The following is a 24,162-nucleotide window of genomic DNA, read 5'->3' on the forward strand; positions in this document are numbered from 1 at the left end:
AGTGAGTTAAAGGCTCTGTACCCACTTCAGATGCCAATTACAAGCAACAGATTCTAGGTAACACACAACTTCTGTCTGGCTTAACGACAAGTAGCAGGTGCCCACGACCCTCTCCTGCTAGATGGATATGGCTTGGCCACATTGCAGTCATCCTATGTCATAACTATCATGGCTATCCCAGAGTAACCCTGTTATGTTTTTCCCGCTTCATTTACCAACAAATCATACTATACAAAACCACTAGAGTGCTACATGTAGTTTTATAACTAGACCTTGGCTCCCAGGGCACACCTGATTCTTTAACAGGATCTTAAGATAAACAAGTACATTCCAGCCATGATGAAGTCACTTTTCTCCAACCATAAACTCATCACTCTTTTTGACTCAAACTGTGGGATCCAACTGGTCTTGCTGCCACCAAGGACCACACTTCTGTTAGTCCCAATAAACTGTTCTCTCTACAATTTTAGATCCATCTACCTCCCTTTCTTTCTTTTCATGTACCTATAAGCTGTGGATTTTTCTGGAACAAACTCCAAATGGCAAAAGGGAACAAACTACATGGACAAAAGAGCCTCACATTCTACTTCCATACAATAAAAGTCACAGGCACCGAAACACTACACTGATGTCTCAAGAACAGATCGGTGGATGAAGGTCTAGGAGGATGAACAGAGCAACGCTGGAGTTTGGAGAGTGGTCAAACTGTATGCAGATTATGGAGGCTACAGGAATCCACACGTGTTAAAATGTATTGTATGAAAGATCATATCACTTTCTTTCACTTCTTAAGGATGGAAAAGATGTGGCAGTTAACAAGAAGCATCTCCAAGCACAACTCAGGCTTTACTCTCAGGAGCACAAATCAGAATACTACAGCAAGAGCAAGATGAAGTCCCTCAAGAGCATGACCAACACTACAATAATTAGCACCAGCAGCTCACAGAGAAAGAAATTCACTTCAGTGCCTACATACTCTCCTTTTCATGACTGTGGGAATCAAAAGGTACACACAGAAGACAAACTATCCAAACACAGTAAATAAGAAATGCTGGAAAGAATATAGAGTGTAGTTCAGTGGTAGAGCATATTACTAAGCATATTCCAAGCCCAGTCGTACATGCACACACATGCACGTACATATGTACACACACACACACACACACACACACACACACACACACACACACACACACGTTGCCGAGAAGAAAAAGGCCAGGGCATTAAATTCCTAAGGCCCTGGGAAAACATAAGGGGCTATGAGCAGACCTCCGGTTGCTTGTTAGCTCATCTGAGGACCAGCTAACCACTGATTAACCTTAGGACTTTAAGACACTCCTGTCCAGTTAAGATGAGGACGTTTGTACAAACCACCCAAGGCCTTCTTTGTCCAAACCGCTAAGCCTAGGACCTAGACAGCTGCTAATGACTCAATAGAGAAGGGCCCAAAAGGAGTTTGATTTCAAAAATTAATAGTCCAGCCAAATACTGTGGGCTAAACTCAAAATGTTCTTCTGTTAACATTTTCTGTACATCAACCCTAACTTCTCTGGATCCTAAACACTAAAAGGCCTTACTATTTAAAACAAGTTTTGTAAACTGAGTATAGCACAGCCCAGAGTGTCTGTCTAGCATGACTCATGAGTATTTGCCTAGCATGCTTAAAACCCTAGGCTTGATACAAAAAGTAAAGTTTGCTTCATATTTGTTCCTGTAAGCTTTGGGACCAGCTAACCTAGGGCCCACAGAGAAGCAGAAACAAGACCCTACCTCAAAAATCAAGATGAAAGGAAAGAATTGACTCCTGTAATTATTATCTGACTTTCTCATGTATACTTGCTTTCAAACACACACACCCTCCCTACATACACACTAATAAAGGAAAACTTTTTATTTAAAAAAAAAATCAAGGTAACACTATGCAGGAAGCATCCAAGGAAGCCAGGTGAGACACATCCATGGATGGACACAAGTGGTGTGATAAACAAGTTGAGCCAAACAGTGAAGGGATGACTTGGTATCAATTCACTGTACATATCTCTGGGTGATTCTGTGTGTATATGGAAATTTCCACATAAACACAAGAAACAGAACTCACTCTAATAGATGAAAATAACCAAAAAACATAAGCTAAAAATACTTTTCCTCATGCTCTTTCCAATCAACAGTATACCAATTCATTCCACAAGGAGAAAAGCTATGCATTCTAAAAGTAGTAATGTCTTTATATTGGAGTAACACTCAACAGACTCTGCAACAAGCCTCAATTGAGGCTTTTCAGATAGACAATCTGGAGTAGGTGCTGGCTTCCACGTCCTTTTACAGTCTTGGTGCTGATTTCAATCACCAGGCACAAATGAGTCATGTTGAATTTTGAGCACTACAGGCTTCAACAGGATTACTATTCCTTAACAAAGGTTTAGAGAGGAATAATGTGCATCCAATCTCACAATAATCAACATTTATAATTAGTTACAGGAAGATCTGTTTCAAAATTTAAAGGAGAAACTATTCATGATTTCCTACAAGCTATACACTAATTAACACAAACAAAAAATCTGGACAGCTTGACATATTAACTAACATCTTAGACAAAAATTACCAAAGGGTGAATAAAGTTCCAAGACCAAAGCTCAGGTGCTCCTGTTTTCTAGCATATTACAAAGTCTCTGTAAAATGCAATTTACAAGCACAAACAAATACACATAATTTTTAAAGGGGGAGAAGATAGCCCAGCGTGTAAAGACACTTATCACCAAACCAAATAACCTGAGTTAAATCCACAGGACTCACGTACCAGAGAACCAACTTCCAAGTTGTCCTCTGATATGTACAGCATGGTACCTGTATACACACACTGTGTACACACACACATACACACACACACACACACACACACACACACACACACACAATTTTTATAGTATTTACAACATAAACAAGTATTCATTAAAAGATTTTACCTTTTCTAGAAGGGAGCTCTCGATTTTGGGTTAATTCTGTCCCAGTATACACAATTTCTCCATCTTTAACCATTTCATTCCACAGACCACAGAGTCCATCTCTCGTGAATGCAAGCTGGCAAATACAAAAAAGATAAACTTACAGAGAGATCCATATAAATCTTTTTTAATCAAATTTTTTATTTTTGAAAATTTCATGAGTACTCTATCTATATCATTTCCACCCTTCTGCCCCTCCAACTCCTGTGCCCCTCTCATATTCATGACCTCTTAATTATTACTTACATACATATATATTACACACACCTATACACACATATATAAAATATATACAACTTACTGAGTATTGCTCATGTGTTTAGGGCTGACCTTGATAACCTATCAGGGTTTATCACTGATGAAAACTGATTCTCTCAGCAGACACACTGCCTATAGCTCTTGATCTGGGATGGGGCCTTGTGAAATTTCCCCATCCACACTGGCATGCCAACTGGTGCTGACGTTGTATAGAGCTTTGTTTAGGTAACCATATTGTTGTGTTGTTATGGGTACAGCATCCCTATCATGTCTAGAAGACACTAACTCACTGCCAGCACCCTGGTCCTCTGGCTCTTACAATCTTTCCACCCCCTCTTCCATGATGTTCCTTTAGCCTTAGGTGAGGGTGTTATGTTCTGTCAGTTAGGGCTGGGCACTCCACAGTTATTTCTCTGTAGTTATGACCAGCTGTGAATTCCTGCAATTGCCTCTGTCTGCTACCCAAAGAAAATTCTTTGATAAGGGGTTAGAACTACTTACCTGTAGATACAAGGATAGTATTTAGAATACAGTTAAAAATTATATCAATTTAGGAGTAGGTTCACCTCTAGGGTCTATGACTTCTGCAGCCACAGGTTTACAGTATTGGGCATGAATGCCCTCCTATTAAGCTGGCTGTAAATCCAATTAGACAGCTGGTAGTTACCCCCAAAGTAAAAGTGCAACTATTGTACCATTGGGGATATCTTAGTGGGCCAGTGAGAGCTGCATTTTGCAGGCTTCATGGCTGGGGAGGACTACTGGTTGCTTTTTTCCCTTGGAAGCTTACATAATAGCCTCTGATACTATAAGAGCCAGTTCTCACAGAGGAGGCTTTCAAGTCAGTTCTAGCTCAATTTCTCCAAGTTCTGTATCCAAAATGTATAGTGTCTTCAGCACCAAGGTTTTAAAGAATTATATAAAGGAGGGGAGGAATTTCTGGTTCCCCTTATTTAATTCAATCATTCAATAATAAAACGATGGACTATTTACTCGATTTAAAAACAGGTAACATGTTAAAGATCATACAACAAAAACAATAAGGTGAAAGAGCGCATTATGTAACTGTGTACACTGTGCTGGCTTTCATTAGTGGATCATGTCTCTGTGGTTTTTGTTTGGTTTGTTTTTTTTATTTTTATTTTTATATTTTTTTTATTTATTTTGGTTTTTCCAGACAGGGTTTCCCTATACGGTTTTAATTTTTTTTGAAACAGGTTCTTACAAAGCATCCTAGGCCAGCCTCCAACTCGAATTCCTTGTGGGACTACAGGAATGTGTCACAATGGCAGGTCTTTACAAATTAGCGGGTTTCTTTTTTTTTTTTTTTTTTTTTTTCCCCTGAGACAAGGTTTCTCTGTGTAGCCCTGGCTGTCCTGGAATTCACTCTGTGGCCCAGGTTGGCCTCAAACTCACAGAAATCTGACTGCCTCTGCCTCTCGAGTGCTGGGATTAAAGGCGTGCACCACCGCCATCAGGCTAATTCATGGATTTCTTATATTTTCACATATTATACATTCACTCTATTATACATAGTCATCTCCACACATATACTTATCACTGGTCTAGTCCTTAAGAGCCCCCCTACATTTATTTTTAAAAAGAAAAAAAAAAAAGGAATCTCCAGACTAGAGAAAACATACTTAGCCTTTCTGAATCTGGCTTATTTTGCTCATGAGCTTCAGTTCCGCTCATTTTTCTCAAAAATGATTTCAACTTTTCCTTCTTAATGATTGAGAAACAGTCCACTCTGTGTGTGTGTATGTGTGTGTGTGTGTGTGTGTGTGTGTACACATACATGCCACATTTTCTTTACCTATTCCTCCACTGATGGACACCAAATGATTTCATGACCTGGCTGCTGTGACTAGAAAACAGTAGGCGTGGGTATGTAGTAGGTATCTACCATATGTAGCCTTTCATTCCTTTGGGGACATTCCCTGTCGTGAGGGTTCCTTTTTCCCACCAGTCACATCACCATTTGGTTCTGTACTGATGACAGCCATCCTGAATAGGGTGAGATGTAATCTCAGTGTAGTTTTGATTTATATTTGCTCATATCTAAAAATGTTGGCTACTTTTCTCAAGTATTTATTCCTATTTTTTCATATGAAAGTATTCTGGTTATTGGCCTAAGCATGACTACATTATTAGTGCTTGAGATGTTCAAGTTTTTTATATATTCTGAATACTAAAATCCTGTCAGATGCATAACTGGTAAAAGTTATCTCCCATTCTGCAGGCTGCCTCTTCACTCAGGTGATTATTTCCTTCACTATGAAGTTCTTATTTTCGTGCAATATCATCTGTCAATTTCTTATTTTCTGTACTACTGAGGTACTACTTTTTTAATTAATTAATTTTATTTTTATGTACACTGGTGTTTTGATTGCATGTATGACCATATAAGGGTGTCGGATCCCCTGCAACTGGGGTTACACACAGTTGTGAGCTGCCATGTGGGTGCTGGGAATTGAACCCAAGTCTTCTGGAAGAGTAGCCAGTGCTCTTAATCACTAAATCACCTTTCCAGCCCCACTGAGGTACTATTTTAAAAAACAATTTCTATGTCTGTGTTTTCAAGTATTTCCATATGTTTTCCATTAGTAGTTTCAAAGTTTCTGGGGTTACAGTTAAGGCCTTTGGTTCATTTTGTTGATTTTCATGCAGGATAAAAGGTAGAGAATGAGTTTCAGTCTTCTCCCCATAGATACACAATCTTCTCACACCACAGATCAAACAGAATATCTTTTCTCTGATGTATGTTTTCAGCATCTTCCTGGAAAATCAGATATGTGTCTACATATCTGGCTCCTCTGTTGTATTCTAATTGTCTAGCTTTGTGGTATTTGTCATACTATCACTATATAGTATAACTTGAATTAAATATTGGTTCTTCCAGAATTGTTCTTTTCCTTCAAGATAGCTTTGGATATTCACTATACTAAATTTCATGTAATATGCAAAAGAGGGGTAGGGGCATACATGCACACATATGCTCTGAAATGATAAACCAAAAATAAGTAATAGTGATTATGTATGAGGAAACACAGATAGAACATGGAGGAAGCAGGGAATAGAAAAAAGCAATATGTGAGTATTCCTTATGTGCAAAACATAAATTGTTTCCATCCTCAAAAATTCAAGCTTTGGGGCTGGAGAACTGACTCAGCACTTAAGAATACTGGCTGCTCTTCCTGAGGACCCAGGTTGAATTCCCAACACCCACATGGCACCTCATAGGCTTGCATGTGATGCACAGATATACACACAGACAAAACACCCATACACATAAAATAAACATTTATTTTTAATTCAAGTTATAGTATAAAAAGCAAAACCTATAACTGGAAATAAGCAAAAAACCCAGGTTTATTTTTTTTTAATGCTTTTGAGCTGAACAAAAACAACAAACATGTTTATATGGAGGGAAAAAGCCCACAAGGCCTCAACCCTATATAAAGAACTACTGGCAACTAAGAAATGCTAAGAGTGGGAGAAATAGTCTTTCCAGGGCAGAGCACACCAACCGGTTATCCAATACCAAATGGTCAGCCCTGAAAACACACATGCAAGTATCATTATATAGACTAAGCAGGTTATATAAGACTAGGAATGTGTGTGAGTATATATACGCATAATATATGTATGTAACATCAATTAATGAAAAACAGGCTATGAATCTGAAAGACAGCAAACAGGTTTGAAGGAGGAATGAGATGATACAATTATATTATAATCACAAAAATAAAATTAAAAAATGTTTTTCAAGGGACTGTTTAAGCTTCATATAATTAGAATATAGTCTAAGAATATAGTCTGCTGTGGGATGGTCTGTATGTCAAATTGCTCTGATTGGTCAATAAATAAAACACTGATTGGCCAGTGGCCAGGCAGGAAGTATAGGCGGGACTAACAGAGAGGAGAATTAAGGGAACAGGAAGAGAAAGGGAGTCACTGCCAGCCGCCGCCGCCACGACAAACAGCATGTGAAGATGCCGGTAAGACACAAGCCACATGGCAAGGTATAGATTATAGAAATGGATTAATTTAAGCTATAAGAACAGTTAGCAAGAAGCCTGCCACGGCCACACAGTTTGTAACCAATTAAGTCTCTGTGTTTACTTGGTTGGGTCTGAGCAGCTGTGGGACTGGCGGGTGACAGAAATTTGTCCTGACTGTGGGCAAGGCAGGAAAACTCTAGCTACAATAGTCTAAGGAGAAAAAAATCTGTGTGTGTGTGTGTGTGTGTGTGTGTGTGTGTGTGTACATGTGTGTGGTTTTATTCAAGACAGGGTTTCTATGTGTAACAGCTTGGTTGTCCTGGAACTTGCTTTGTAGACCAGGCTGGCCTCAAAGTCAGAGATTCTCCTGCATCTGCCTTTTCTGGGATTAAAGCCTTGACACTACACCTGGAGAGGAAAAATTCCCAAACCTTGTGTACTGATCATTTTTATAACCTGAATTAACACAGATACTATCATTTAAAAGCAATTCCATGTGTGTTATTTGATAAAATAATGTTCACATGATAAAAACCTGCTTATGATTAAGTATATTAATGTTACCAGAAACTAAAGTGTTAAATGTAAAGAAACAAAAGTAAGGAATATTATTTAAGCAATCTGGATTAGAATCTCACCAAAAATTTATCTTTAAAATATATTTGTTTTGTGTATGGAAAGATTTTAACTTGAAAAACAGCAATCTTCCTACACTGAGTACCAAGATATTGGCCCCAAAGCACCATTTCCCACTAAAAGGAACCAGGGCTCTTAGAGAGAAAGGCTAATTCTGGAATCAGTGTAAGCAATACAACATGAGCTACAATATGAGCATGCCATGCTCTACTTTCTCAAAAAAAAAAAGGGGGAGGAGACCAGGTATGGAGGTGCACACCTTTAATCCCAGCACTCAGAAGGAAGAGGGAGGCAGATCTCTGAGTTTGAAGCTAACCTGGTCTACAAGGTGGGTCCCAAGAAAGCCAGGGCTAGAGAAACCCTGTCTCAAAAAAAAAAAGAAAGAATGAATGAATGAATTTGCACAAAAACTAATGAAGACAAGATTCCTATCAAAGCTATGAACAATTCTGGGTATCACCAATACATAACCAATGTAACAGACAACAGTAAATTCAATTGCATGAGTAAATAATGACATTCAAGGGAAAAAACGAAAAATAAAAAACACCCTAGTTTGTCCACATCTGTTGAAGAAAAAGGATTCCCAGAGTTAACAGCTAGCATAAAACAGGAAAAGGAGACATTGGAAACACCCTGAGGAGGTATGCACTCTGAAAACTGCAGTATGCGAGAAGCCATCTTTTCTACTATAGATGCACTTTAAAAGACTTACTTCAACCCAGTTGTAATCCTGTAATCCCAGCACTTGGGAAGCAGAGGCATAAGGATCACTGCAAGTTTGAGGCCATCACTACTTAGTGAGTCCCATGCCGGCCATGACTACATAATGAAACACTGACTTACAAAAAAAACACAGAAAAAAAAAAAGAAAGGAGAGCAGGAGGGAGGGAGGGAAGAAGGGAGAGGAGAAAAGTAGGAGAAGGGAGATGGAGGAGGGGGGACAGGGACAGACCTCTATTTGTCCATTTTCTTTTTTAAAAAAATTTATTCATTTTATCATGTATGTATGAATGCTTTGCCTGCTTGTATGTATCTGCACCATGTGCATACAATGCCTACAGAGGCCAGAAGATAGTCTTGAACCCTCTGGAACCACAGCTAGAGATAGATGTGAGTGGACATGTAGGCTAGGAACTAAACCCACATGTCCTCCACAAAAGCAGCAAATGCTCCCAACCACTGAGCCATCTCTCTAACCCATCTAATAGTCAGGGCTTTTTTAAAACACAATTCCACTATCTCACTCCTTGGCAGGCACCATCCTCATAAAGCACCCACTACCTTCAATAGCATTTCTTTAAAATAAATTAAGCACAAAAGAATATCATGTATACCCCTCATTACTGAATTCTTCTACACTTTTTTATGTGTACAGGCATGAACTTACATAAGTTTATGTCTACATCACATGTGCTGGAACCCAGAGAAGCAGAAGAAGGCATAGTACCCCCCAGATCTGGAGTTGCAGACAGTTTTGGGTCACTAGGTGGTGCTGAGAACCAAAGCCAGGTCTCCTGCAGAAGCAGTGAGTGCTTTTAACTGCTGAGCCATCTCCAGCCCTGAAATCTTCTATACTTTCTCTCCAGTTCTTCAGAGTTCTTTCCCACCTAATCTATGCAAGTAAATATTCAGATATCACTTTTATAAAATTATTCATGATAAGCAACAAAAGGAGATAAAACGGTCCCCAAAATTCTGGTCCTCTGGGCTATACATTCAACTTGTGTTCTCTTCTGACAAACTACACACAAGACCCATAAATAAGACGGTGTGTCATGGGGCTGGAGAGATAGCTCAGGGGTTAAGAGCACTGGTTGCTCTTCTAAAGTCCTAAGTTCAATTCCCAGCAACCACATGGTAGCTCACAACCATCCATAACAAGATCTGATGCCCTCTTCTGGCAAGCAGGTATACATGCATAAAATAAAAATAAATAAATAAATAAATAAATAAATAAATAAATAAATAAATAAATAAAAAGACCTACCAACGGAATCCAGTCTGCACCACAGTGCAAATGGCTACAGACAAAGGGGCCAGGCCTTAAGGCTCAGGTGTGCTATGTTACAGGAGTTACATTCAACTTTCATGCTCATATCTCAAGGGAACCCAGGAGCCTTTCAAGTCTCCACATAATTATAATTATAAAGAAGGGAGAAAAAAGAAGAAACTACAAAAACATAAAGTAAAAGAGTCAGAGTCAAGAGCCAATCAATCAAGACAAGGAATATATTATGATTCTTTCAGATCAGTGGTCAGATCAGGTACAAAAAGTGAAGAAAGGCAGAGAATAAAAACAAGAATGAGAATTAGTTCAGTTTTAACTGTGAAGATTTATACTAATACCATGGTTTAGGTAAGTGTCCCTCAGGGTTCACAGTTGCATCTTGGTCCTCAGAGGGCTGCTATTGGAGAAAGGAACTAGAGTGATTGTTCTGGCTCAACTTGCCCCAGGCTATAGTCATCTGAGAGGGAGGAACCCCAATGGAGAAAATGCCTCCATAACATGGGGATGTAGCCGGGCAGTGGTGGCGCACGCCTTTAATCCCAGCACTCGAGAAGCAGAGCCAGGCAGATGTCTGTAAGTTCGAGGTCAGCCTGGGCTACCAAGTGAGTTTCAGGAAAGGCGCAAAGCTACACAGAGAAACCCTGTCTCGGAAAAAAAAAAAAAAAGATGGGGATGTAGGCAGGCAATCCTGTAGAGTATTTCCTTAATTAGTAATTGATGGGGAAGGCCCAGCCCATTGTAAGTGGTGACATCCCTGGACTGGTGGTCCTGGGTTCTGTAAGAAAGCAGGCTGAACAAGCTTACAGGGAGCATGACCTCTGCATCAGCTCCTGCCTCCAGGTTCCTGCCCTGCTTGAGTACTTGACCTGACTTCCTTCAATGATGAACAGTGATGTGAAAGTGTAATAAATAAGTATCCAAATAAACCCTTTCCTCTCCAACTTGCTTTTTGGTCATGGTGTTTTATCACAGAAAAAGAAACCCTAACTAGGACAGTGATCCTTACTTAGGTCATCTAAGTCCCCTCAAAGGGAACTGTGGAACTCCAAGCTATGAGTCTTCCCTTCTGCTTCTTGGCTAATATGATGATCAATTTTGCTTTACCACATGCTACCACTGTGATGTGCAGAAAAAAGGATCAATCAGTCATGAACTAGAATCTTCAAAGCTATTAGCCTAAATAAACTTTTTCTCAATGAGTAAATTACTTACCATCAACAACTCTCCCTACTAATATGTCACAAATATAAACCTAGATCTTAGCAGAGATTCCAGGAGAGAAGAATTCACAGCAAGTGAGTTATATATGATGGATTACAAGAAATGCCAACATCCCAAGAAAGATGATGGGCCACCATGCTAGGCCCCAACTGCACTTTAGGACTGCCACAGATTGGCTGGTATCCATATATCAGTGTTTTGGAATACAGCCTAGATTCAGAGACACTGGTGTTCAAAAGTGAATTTTTAAAAATGTGGGCTGGGAATGGAGCTAAATTGAGAGAACACTTGCTTAGTATTTATGAAGCCCTAGGTTCAATCCTCAATACTGCATAAATCAGGTATGGTGATGTATGCCTGCAATTCCAGCACTCAGAGGCACAAAAAGGATATCAGAAGTTCAAGGTCATCCTCAGCTACACAGCAAGTTGGAGGATAGCGTCAAAAAACAAAACAGCAAAAAAGATGAAACATAAAGGAAGGAAAAGAAGGAGGGAATAAATAAATCAGTCCATTCTTTAATCACCTGGGTTGTGTAGGACCGTTACGTTACTTTTCTGTTGCTGTGACAAAACACCATGACCAAAAGTGACTTACGGAAGAGCTTTATTTTGCCTTGGGAAAGAAAGTCTATAATGAGGTGGGGCATGAGAGCAGGCAGTGGGAGCAGGAGGCTGAGCAATCATATTTTATTTAATAACTATCCTATTAAGAAGCATTTGCATAATTTCTAGTTGTTTGATACTATAAAGTATACTTTAGTAAAACTCTTTATTCTGGCTCTATAACAAAATAATGTCACCACTGGATACAGTGGCACAATTGAGTAAACCACAAACAGAAAGAAAGAACTGGAAGTGGGATGAGGCTATAAACTCACAAAGCCCACCCCTATGGAAGTACTTCTCCAGCAAGGCTTCACCTAAAGGTTCCATATTCTTTTTTTTTTTTAATCTTATTATATATACAGTGTTCTGCCTGCATGTATGCTTGCACGCCAGAAGAGTAAACCAGATCCCATTATAGATGGTTGTGAGCCACCATGTGGTTGCTGGGGATTGAACTCAGGACCTCTGGAAGAGCAGCTAGTACTCTTAGCCTCTGAGCCATCTCTCCAAGCCCCCAAGGTTCCTCTCTTCAAACTGTACCAACCAACTAGGAACCAAGTGTCCAAATACGTAAACCTATGAAGGACATTTCTCATTCAAACCACCACCACAATTCTGCAGCAGTTTTTCAGAACTGAAATTTTCCATCCAGAAAGGAAGAGGGGGCAGCTCCTAAGACTGATAAGTAAACAACTTACAAGTCTCAGAAAGTCCTTGAAACTAACAAGATTTACAAGAACCCTCCTTGAGATTATAGAAGTAGTAAACAGATGCCTAGAGAGGAGACTGTCAAATCTATCAAGCCACCTGCAAACCATCCACAGAGCTCCAGAGTTAGTTTCCATGAGTCACCACTTAGGCAGACGTAGGCCTGTAGTAATGCAGTAGCCTTTGAGTCACCCATGGTCTATAAACCCAGAGTTCACCGTGTTGGATTTTGGTAGGAAAGTTACTTTGTTCTGTCATCAGTTCCCTATGTGGGCTAAAGACATGTGTTTTGGCATCTCCCCAGGAAGAGCAAGGGACAGAAGCTGTGTACATGGCAAGTAATCTTCTGTTGGAAGGCACAGACTGGACATCTTGAGGAACACAATGTGAAGGGTTACAGGACATGAAGCATGGGCTCAAGCAACAGAACCCAACTACAACAGTGAGAGTATCCACCAACCAAGCATCAGGTAGAGTCTTAAGAAGGGAACTGCCTCAGTGGTTACAACAAATTATCTAAGAGTAAAGACTATAGATCAACCTAACTAAGCATTAAGATAGAGCTTTGAAAGCAAACTGATCTCAAGCAATTTACATGTATGCCAAAGCAAAACTCATTCTCACTTTTTTATTTTCATATACACATAGACTGTACACTAACGATACCCTCACACTTCCCAACCTTTGTTTATCTCTTAAAAAAAATAAATAACTAAACTAAAACTAAATCCACAGCCAGGTACTATAATGCATGCCTGTTCTCCCAGACATTCAGAAGGCTGAAGTAGTTGTATCAAAAAATTATAAAGTCAACCTGGGAAACACAGTATTACTCCATCTCAAAAATAAAGATGTAAAACAAAATTCAGCATAAAATAGTATATTTATAATGTTCAACATTTAATCACATTTTAGCAAACACACATCAACCTATAGCTAGAGTTACTAATCAATGCAAATGACAGAATCATTCAAGAGATTGGTATGAGTGATTGACTCAGAAAAAAAAAAAAGCATTAAAAGCTCTATAAGAAGAACCCAAATGGAGTGATGCAAAATACTACAGTAAGAACTTCAACTGTACAATGCTATCCCAGTCTTTGCTCCTATCCCCTAAACACATAGCAGTCCAGCAGACTCTCCCATGACTACACCAGGCCACTAGTTCTATGTGAATCTACAGTCATGTGATATCAAAAAACTTCCTCTTTCTACTCATTCATCAGGAGCCAGAAGAAATCTTCCTCAGGTATTCTTTAAAGTCCAGGCTGATCTCACATGTGACAGACAAGCACTCTACCACTACCACTGAGCTCTGTATCTCTAGTATTCCCAGCCTTTCCTTTCTTCCCCACTTTGAAATTTTTGAGGTAGTACCTTACTGAGGTACCCAGGCTGACCTCAAACTCTTTCTCTTGCACCAGGAAGGACTTGAACTTACAACCCTGCTGCCCCAGCTTCCCAAAAAGTCAGAGTTATAAGCCTGTCTCACCAATTTGTGTCCTTTTTTCCTGAGTTTGGTTCCTTACTGAGGTACTCAGGCTGATCTCAAACTCTTTCTCTTGCACCAGGAAGGACTTGAACTTACAACCCTGCTGCCCCAGCTTCCCAAAAAGCCAGAGTTATAAGCCTGTCTCACCAATTTGTGCCCTTTTTTCCTGAGTTTGGTTCCCTACACCTATGTCAGGTAGTATACAACTGCCTTTAACTCCAGCCTGGGGATCAAATGCACTCTGAGAGAACCCATACACTAACTCAGACACATACATAAAAATAAGAACAACTGCCAGCGGTGGTGACACACGCCTTTAATCCCAGCACTCGGGAGGCAGAGCCAGGAGGATCTCTGTGAGTTCGAGGCCAGCCTGGTCTACAGAGTGAGTTCCAGGACAGGCACCAAAACTACATGGAGAAATCCTGTCTCGAAAAACCAAAAAAAAAAAAAGAAAGAACAATTATTTTTTAATTAAAAAAGACTAAGAACATTTACAAAGCCCAAATAATCAAAAGCATCAATTAAAAAGCCACACTATCAACAAAAAATATTATAGCAAATCACTATCAACTATTTTACATTGCATAAAACTGAAGAATTTGAGTAGGTAATAGATAGGGATTTTTTAATCAAGTCTCAAAATATTTACAACAAAAATGAAAACACAAAGAACTCAGGAGAAAACAACTGCAATTTCCTCTTACTTCTCCACACTCTGCATACACCTCCACAAAGGAATACATCCTACCTCACTAGATGACCTAGAATCATACTTGTGCTCCATGAATCCATGCACTCCCAAAGGTAAAATCTGCTTTCTGTTATCTTTGCAGTTCATTAACATCCCACCTTGTCTGGATTCTGGGCCTGACATTGGTTTTTTTTTTGTTTGTTTGTTTGGTTGGTTAGTTGGTTTCGAAGATCTGACTACCTTGGCCTCCCAAGTGCTTAGATTAAAAGCATGCACCACCATGCCTGGCCTTTTGTTTGGTTTGTTGTTGTTGTTGTTTTCTAGCAAACCTGATTAGATATAAGATCTAACCTTTTACAATTCAATGGTTCACACTAAACAATGACTGACTAGCTCTTTTATTTTTTTCTAGTACTGCCTCACATTACATATCACATGATCTCCACTTAGCTATCAATCCAACTTAACTATTGGCACCTTCTGGGCAGGAGCTGTTTTTCATCCTACCTCCATAATATTTAACATATCGATAGGGAACATTTTCAAGAAAGATTGACAGAATAGAAAGTCAATTTTTCAATGTTTTTCAAAAAATATCTTAATCCATGTGTTATGTTACCTTCCTGCCTAAGTATAATATTCAAATAGCTCTGACCATGTGACCGTAAAAAAAATGACAGACCATTGTGCTAGTTGGTTTTTAATTACCTAACACAGAGATTCATCTGAAAAGAGGAAAGCCTGTTGGGCATTTTCTTAATAGTAATTGATATGGGAGGGCCCAGCCCATTATGGGTGATGCCATCCCTAGGCAAGTGGTCCTGGGTTATATAAGAAAGCAGGCTGAGCAAGCCACAGGAAACAAGCCAGTACACAGAATTCATTAATGGTCTCTGCTTCAGTTCCTCCCTCCAGACTCCTGCCGATTTCCCTGGATGATGGACTACAAACTGTAATCCTTTCCAACCCCAAGTTGATTTCAGTCATGGTGTCTTACTACAACAGAAACCCTAACTAAGACAGATATTGGGGGCTGGAGAGATGGCTCAGTGGTTAAGAGCATTGGTTGCTCTTCCAGAGAACCTAGGTTCAATTCCCAACACCCATATGGTAGCTCATAATTGTCAGTAACTCCAGTTCCAGGAGTTACTCTCACACAGACATATATGTAAACAAAACACCAATAAAATTAATTAATTAGTTAGTTATATAAAAAAATATGAAAAAAAAAACAAAGGAAGGACAGAAATTGGTACCAGAAGTGGGGCACTGTTATCATAGACTTGATCATGTGTTTTGTGGAGGATTATGGTAACATTTTGGAATCTGGGACTGGAAAAGCCACTGAATATTTGGCTGTTCTGTGGAACCTTGGAAGATTAAAATGTTGAAAGCAATGCAGACAATGGAAGCTTGAGAAGTTTCAGAAATAAGCAAGACTCTGGCAGGGCTATTTGTATAATAAAATATTAGGAATCTATGAATCTAGTCAGCTAGAGTTGAGAAACTGACTACAATTAAGAGACTCCAATTACCAGAGTGAAATCTTTGCCTTGCTGGGATACTACTGAGTGTTGGTCAGCTGGAGCTGAGACACTAGAAATGATTAAGAAAAAACTAGCATCACTGAGGTGAAATATTCTGGGAAGTGTTTCCTCAAGGTCAGCACACAGAGCTGTGGTCAACAGGTAGCCAAGGTACCTCACACTGGCAGCTGATCTTAGTAATATGTAAGAGTCTCCCACATGGTACTGATTTTGAAGGTATGTGGCATTGTCAGAGAGACATCACTGGTAAAAGTGTGCCCTCAATAGCAGTGAAAACCTCAGAACTGAAGGAGTAAGGAAGAGGCTGAAGCTTGGCATCATGTAGCAGGGTTACAGTCCCTGAAGAGAGCCCAGGAGATGCTACTGATGAAGGTGCAGCCCAGTTACAGTAAGGAACTAAGAATTTGAGATGCCAATACCAGGGGATGACCACCAAGGATAGCTGAGGAAGGAGCCAGCCTGAGCCTAAAAGAGGAGCTGTTTGTACAGTGGATGGCAGAGCCAGAGAAGCACCTTCGCCAAGCCCTTTGGTGCCTAGAAGATCATGAGTCCCAGAACTGTGATACTGACTTCACACTGCTGAACTTTGGGTTTGCTTTATCTGACTGTGACTGTGCCCTGGCTCTTCCTACTTGGAATTAGAAAGTATGTCACTTGTTTTGTTTTGTTTTACATAAGTTAAAAAGACAAACTTATGCAGCCGGGAGGTAGTGATACACGACGCCTTTAATCCCAGCACTCGGGAGGCAGAGGCAGGTGGATCTCTGTGAGTTCAAGGCCAGCCTGGTCTACAAAGCAAATTCCAGGACAGCTAGGGATATTACACAGAGAAACCCTATCTTGGAAAAAAAAATAATAATAATAATAATAATAATAATAATAATGAAAACAGGGCATAAGAATGCGTAATCACTCAAAAACATTTAAAATAAACTAAAGAACAAAGATGAAGGCCAGAAAGGAAAAGTATAATACACAGAGATTATCTGTATATTAACATAACATAATTATTGTAAGGGGATGCATGAATACTAAAGTTATAAATTCTAAAATGGAAGACAACATGTAACTTTAAAATCAGTTACGGTATTCTAATTAACCATATGCTGAAAGTTACACAAAAATACATATTGCTTTTCTTTCCATTCCTATTCTATTTCTTTAGCAGAACAAGGTTTGGTCTGTTGAAGAATGAGATTACCATTTAATGGAAACATATAGTGAGGCACTGTCTTTTGGGTATGTTCTTAAACTGGAACAGTAGAGTCAAGTTTCTATTTGAAGATTTTTTTTTAGTAACAGCATAAGAATACCCAAGTTAATAACTCTGCATAATGCTTCGAATCAACCCAACAAAATGTCATATACAAAAATAGCAAACCCTCATTTTCATTATGGAATTCTATTAACAATACTATTCTACTCAGGCAATTATACTTAGATGATGGGGAAAGATAATCACAAAAACATCAAGTTACCTACATTTACCACATTCTTTTATTTCAGCATATCAGCAACCAGCTGGATAATTAGCCAAAACCTAAGAATAGCATTCATTAGTTGTCCATGCTTACACACCTTTTGATCTACTGATATGTCTAGGCATAATATGACAATATTTATATTCAATATTTAATTGAATATAAATTTTAAGCTTAATTATTTTAAATTAATGACTATGTGCCAAATACAGACAATTAAATGATCCAGAATTTAACTACTGATGTAACAAAAAAACTGTGAAGGCATTATGCTAAGTGAATAAAGCTGCTCTCTGAAGAACCGTACACCATATGATAATCCCAAAATAACAACTCTATAGAACAGATCAGTTCTCAGTGCCAGAGACTACAGATTGTGATAAAAGTGATTCAACGGGTAGCACCGAGTGGCTCACTCTGATGGTAATGGTTACATGAACTGACATTAGGACAGAATGGCACAGAAACTGTAACATGCAAATCTACTGATTCTGATATTATACCACAGTTAAATAAAGTGTAACTATTGGGAGCATCTGGTTAAATGGAACACACTGATCTTACTATTTTGTTGGCAACTTTCTGAGTCTATCACTATTTTCAAAATTAAAAAGTTAAAAAAATGCTTCATGCATATCTAATTCCATGTGCCATTTCAAAGAATCCTTAAATAGAAAATTCCTGAGTGCAGCTTATGCAAGAAAGAACAACAAACTTCTATTCTGGACTCATGCTCAAAAACATACCCTTAGCCTTTCATCAAGATTAACCAAAAGAAAAAAAAAAGTTTTAAGAAAAAAACTTTGAAAGTATAATGTACTATGTCCTTTATGTAATTTTCTTTTTAGTTTACTGAAAAACTACAATCACATCAGATAAACAGTAATATGGCCACACATTTCAGCCCTTTATTATATTGCCTTTTCAAAAGTAATGAAGAAAGGTAGGTGCCTCAATAAATCTACATAAAAATTAGGAATGCTAAACACTGAAGTATGGAGAGGTTTTTAGCATGCATACACGTGCTTGAATGTGTATGGGTAAATTAATGTGTGCAAAAGCACATACAAATGTGTCTGGAGGCCAGAAACTGAGATCATTGATCCCTTATTTCCTGACAAAGAACTCTCACTTGAACCCAGCGCCTGTCATTCCGCTAGTCTAGTTACTGAGCTTGTCTCAGGAATCCCTGTCTTTGCCTTTCAGCACTGAGATGACAAGAGGGCCACTACAGCCACCATGTGTGTGATGGAAATCACACATGCACAGCAAGCTCTTTTCTGACTTTTCTGAGCCACTTCCCCAGCCCACAACGCTCTGTGTGTGTGTGTGTGTGTGTGTGTGTGTGTGTGTCAGAGAGAGAGAGAGAGAGAGAGAGAGAGAGAGAGAGAGAGAGAGAGAGAGAAAGAGAGCCAGATAGGTACTTGGCCTACAATGGGCACTACATTAAAAACTGCTGGTTGCAAAGAACTAGGCCTAACATGTTAATATCCACAGTAAAGTAGCCAAGGATCAATGTTTATTATATACATATTAAAATTCTTCATACTTCAAAAACATTACCTTTCTAAAGTTACTAATTTTGGGGGGATATTTCCAACAAAATAAGCTTATAAAAATAAACTTCCTAAAATGTACATATATACTCACATATATATGTCTTTCCCACATACTTAACTATATGTGAATGCGAAAGCCTAGGTAGGCAATAAGGAAATTCTCAATCAAGGAGAGCAGCACACATTCTACTTCCACCACCACCCTCCACCTCCCACACAAAAGGTAAAGTCTGCCAGCATAAGATGAGTATGTGCAATGCGGGTCTGCCAGGATCCCAAAAAGTGACGCTATGTCCAAGCTTTAGGGAAGAACAACATGCATTCCTCATATTTTTTTTCCAAGAAGGGGTTTCTTTGTGTAGTTCTGGCTGTCCTGGAACTAGCTCTGTAGATCAGGCTGGCCTAGAACTCACAGAGATCCACCTGCCTCTGCCTCCCAAGCACTAGGATTAAAGGTGTGCACCACCACTGCCCAGCTTGCATTCCTATTTAATAAGCAATGCCACAGAAACTGCACAATCACTTTTCCATGCTATTTATATGTCTATATTACCAAACACATTTTCCTCTGATGTGTAACCAAAACCTATTCATTTGTTCTTAGGAGACAAGGGGAAGACTTGCAAAAAAAAAAAAAAAAAATTTCTTAGTGTCTAAAAATGGCCAAATACTAATATCACACTGAATAAATACATAAGGTAATATGTACTCTGACATGAATGGAGCTTCATTTTCTATATATCTGACTCTTCAGAGACAATCAGTATATTATTAAGCTGGTTTTAGATGAAAATACTACAACCTGTATTTGGCAGTTATTCAGTGGTGATTACTATGGGGGAAAAAAAACAAGTCCACTAGGTAAAGAGAGCTGATTCTGTTTTTGTTTGATGAGGTTTTTTGGGGTATGGTTTTAGGTTTGGTTTCTTGGCATTGGTGCCAATCTAAACCAAGGCCTTGAACACACTAGGAATCCACTCTAGCAGTCCTTAGGATAGTTTCTTTATATGTAAACCACAAAAAGCAAATCTTAAAACATTTGTCTTGGGAGTTGACTGAGCAAAGTAAAAGCCATTGCTGAGAAGCCTGACAACCTGAGTTTAGGTACTTGGAACTCATATAAAAGCCAACTTCGCAGAGCATGTCTGTAATCTCAGTATTCCTACAGGAAGACAGGAGAGAGAATTTCCTCACAAGCACACAGGTCAGCTGGCCTGGCCTACACAGAGCAGCAAATGAGAGAGACCCTGCTGCAGACAATGTGGAAGTTCAGGATTGACACTGAGGTTGTCCTCCAACCTCTACACATGTGGGTGGCACATGTCTATGCTTGCACATGAGCACACTGACATGTATCATATACACACACAAACAAATAAAATTTAAATGATTTTAAAGTTTATCTGACTCTCAGTATTTCAGAAATAAGAAACAACTTATTTCTCACCTCTCTAACCTGCTTATAAAAGACAAAAGAAAGCAGACAGGAACAGCTAAACAAAAAGAGGTATTTGAACAACAAACAAGGCCAAAGGATAAGAAGTAACAACAAACCACTCAAACCTCCTTAGTTCAGTCCTATCTAGCATCGCACCATGAATAACAAACCCATGTCATCTCCAATAGTCATTGCAACAGTCCTCAGCACTTGGTCTCCTATCTACAGGCAGTCAGTGTTTAAAGGGAAAAGGAAATCAGAAAGAAGCAATAACACTTGACTATAAAACTCCATGATCAAATGCATCTTACACTGCCTTACAGTCAGGAATGCTACATAATGAGATCTAAGTGAGACTGTTCTAAAAAGTCGATTATTTGACAAAAATTTAAGGTGGTTAGCCCCAAAAAGGAGGAAAGAACACACAGACAATACAGAAACATTTCAGACACTTTTTCATGCTAGTGATATGGAGATCCAAAAGTACTCTTCTAAACAATTCATAAACAACAAGCAGCTATAAGGAATCATCCATAAAAATTTTGTGATCATTTATTTCATAATTTCCTGACACATTTGTAATTACTTTTTTTTTTTTTTTTTTTTTTTTTTTGGTTTTTCGAGACAGGGTTTCTCCATGTAGTTTTGGTTCCTGTCCTGGATCTCGTCTGTAGACCAGGCTGGCCTCGAACTCACAGAAATCCGCCTGGCTCTGCCTCCCAAGTGCTGGGATTAAAGGTGTGCGCCACTACCGACTGGCGTATTTACTTTATTAAACATTACAGTCATAGGCCAACATTCTGTTTCTCATGCATGTTCCTGGTGCAAAAATCTGAACATTTCTCTTAGTTACGGCTATAATATATATAAAACCAATAGCTCAACTAAACTTTCATCTCTCCTGAAACACAAACACAAAATTGCAGAAAATGATAACTTACTACATATCACTTCACTGCTTCCCTCATAGTTAACAATCATCTCCAAAAGTATCAGTAAGAAACAAACACCAGCAGGCAAGGTGGCACATGCCTTAATCCCAACACTCAGGAGACACAGGCCAGCCAGCCACCATCATATGCATAGTGAGACCCTGTCTCAAAATAAGAGAAGAAAAAAGAAACTAAAAACAGTTGAGTCTTAAGAGAGTTGGCAGGAGCTGGAATGGAGTTTAGCTGGAAAAGCACTTGCCTAACTGTACCACATAAACCCAGCAAGGTGGCACAGGCCTGCAATGCTAGCACTCCAGAGGTGGAAGCAAAAGCATCAGATTTCAGGTCATCCTCACCTACATAGAGGAGTTCAAGGCCAGCCTGGGAATATGAAACCCTGTCTTTAAAAAAAGACTCCTGAATAAAAATTGAAAAATTGCATCACTAGATCTCGAGTTTCTTGCAATTACAAATAACTTTAATTAAAACATAATCACACAGCATCTGCCTCAACAGTCATAATAAATGTTACATTGTAAGTTATAAGAAGTAACCCTTCTAAGACAAGATCTAGTTGCTATCCACTCACTTATTCTACTTAACCAAAAATTTTATAGAGACAAGAAAACACAAAGAAAAAGAAAAAAAGTCAACCCCACCTGGATATCTGTTTTCAACCATTTGGAATCAAGTCGAGTCTGGGCAGCCAAACAGAAAGACTCAGAAGGCATGTTTCCTCCGGGTGATCAGGCCTGCAAGTCAAACAGAAACGTTTGAGACCTAAAGCTTTTTAAACTGTTATTTACACCGTTCTGCAGAGACAGGGAGGTAAAAAGAGGGGAGGAGGAGAGTTGGGGGGAGGGGACCAGAGGATGAGAGATGAGAGGGAAAGCTGGACCAAGAACGGGAGGAGGAAGGGAAATACCACTTCCAATAGAGGCAGAGTCGCTGGGATTTCCCAATACGTTGGCCAGACCTAAAGTGGTCAGAGGCGACCACTGCACAATGTCATCCCTCTCCCTTAAAGGGAGCAAAAAGGGGCGCGCGCACGCACACACACAGACACACACACACACACCACACGAGACAGAAAAACTCACTATCGCAACGACGAATGACACCAGTGTGCATCAGCCGCTTTACCTACAGCAGTCCGGAGTGCGGGAAATAAACAAAAGTCATGTCTGCAGACAGAGCTACAATAATCGCCTGAATACTAACGAGACAGCCGAGACTGCGCGGCCTCCAAAGCGCACAGGCCCTAGTTCCTCCGCGCCAACGCCCGCCTTCCGCCCGCCGCTCTCGGGGCCCCGCTCTGCCGGACCTGGCGCCGCCTGTCGTCGGCCCCTCCGCCCTCCTTCGGCCCCGCTCGGCCAGACCTGGCGCCGCCCGCTCCGCCAGCCGGCTGCGGGAACACTCCCTGCAGGAGCCGGCCGGCGCTAGCGACCCAGTCTGCGGGCTGAAGCGCAGGCTGACGCATGACTGCGTCCGCCCAATAGCGCGAGGCTAGCGACGGCTGCAGCCAATGGACAAGCGGCGTCGCGCGGCCCGCCCCACTTCCGCTTCCTGCAGCACGACTCATCTTCCTTCTAGAGGCTCACCCGCTTGGCGAGAGCCAACCGCAGGCGCCGGAAGGCGGGACTTCTGCGCACGCACGCTTGCTTGCTCCCACCCCGTTCTCGGGCCGCTGTGTTTCCAGGGACCCGAGAGTTACCAGAGTTGGTGGGGCATCACCAGCGCGTCGAGACTCACGAGGTTCCATGGGCTGCACTACAGCGTCTTCCTGGCCTTTGGGACACCGGGCATAAGACAGAATTTAAGAAAAAGCAATTGATCCGGCCCTGGTGGTACAGGGAGACAGGAGCAGGTGGATCTCGGCATTCAGAAACCCAGTCTCGGGGGAGAAAAAAAGGAAGAAAGCAATTGAAATCACACAAAGTATGTTCTCTGATCATCGTGGAGTTAAACTATAAATAAATAAAACATAACACAGTCTCCAAACGATTAGAAATTAAGCTTTTCCATGAGTAGAGAAGAAGCCAAAGGACGTAGGGCATTTCTAATAAGAACTGGGGGTGCTATTTCGCTTTAAATACGATAGTTCATTTTACCCATGGGTAAAAAGCAGCATTGAGAGATAGGGCAAGCCACCAGTGGTATCGAGGCTCAATTGCAACGTTAAAATTGCCTGTATTATCATCCTTGGTATGTAGCTTCAAAGTCACCCCATCGGTCAAGATGGGGTCAAGAAGCCTTAGCTCTAGACATCGTTTCAGACGGCAGAAAACAGTATAAAAGGACTACCATCTTTTATCACATTTCCCTAAGACTCTATCACTAACTTACAGTTATCCTTTGTTTCAAAAGAATATGGACAAGGTTTCAAATTCAACCACATCCAAAATACAGAAAAGTTGGACAGGGTTATGAACCTGATTGCAAGACTGTCTCGTTACCAGTGAAAGGTAACACGTATGGAGGCTTCTCTGGTCTTCAGGCTCCCTCCTCATGCAAGACATCCTTGGTCCCTCGCCCTTCCTGTGTCCCTTAGCTCTAAAAATGTTAGATGTT

The 24,162-nt window shown here is 40.1% G+C and overlaps 1 protein-coding gene across 1 annotated transcript in view; it reads right to left on the reverse strand.

Annotated features, from left to right (window-relative positions):
- Nucleotides 1-23,072, reverse strand: part of Herc2 (HECT and RLD domain containing E3 ubiquitin protein ligase 2) — a 168,642-nt gene extending 145,570 nt beyond the window's left edge. The window contains exons 1-3 of the mRNA XM_059273697.1: nucleotides 22,692-23,072; nucleotides 22,251-22,343; nucleotides 2,964-3,078 (exon numbers count right to left, since the gene is read on the reverse strand). Coding sequence (XP_059129680.1) covers nucleotides 2,964-3,078; nucleotides 22,251-22,322 — 187 coding nt within the window. The 5' untranslated portion in view covers nucleotides 22,323-22,343; nucleotides 22,692-23,072. The remainder of the gene's footprint in view (nucleotides 1-2,963; nucleotides 3,079-22,250; nucleotides 22,344-22,691) is intronic.
- Nucleotides 23,073-24,162: the final 1,090 nt, after the last annotated feature.

This window comes from Peromyscus eremicus, chromosome 1 (assembly GCF_949786415.1).
Source record: "Peromyscus eremicus chromosome 1, PerEre_H2_v1, whole genome shotgun sequence".
Classification (NCBI taxonomy): Eukaryota; Metazoa; Chordata; class Mammalia; order Rodentia; family Cricetidae; genus Peromyscus; species Peromyscus eremicus.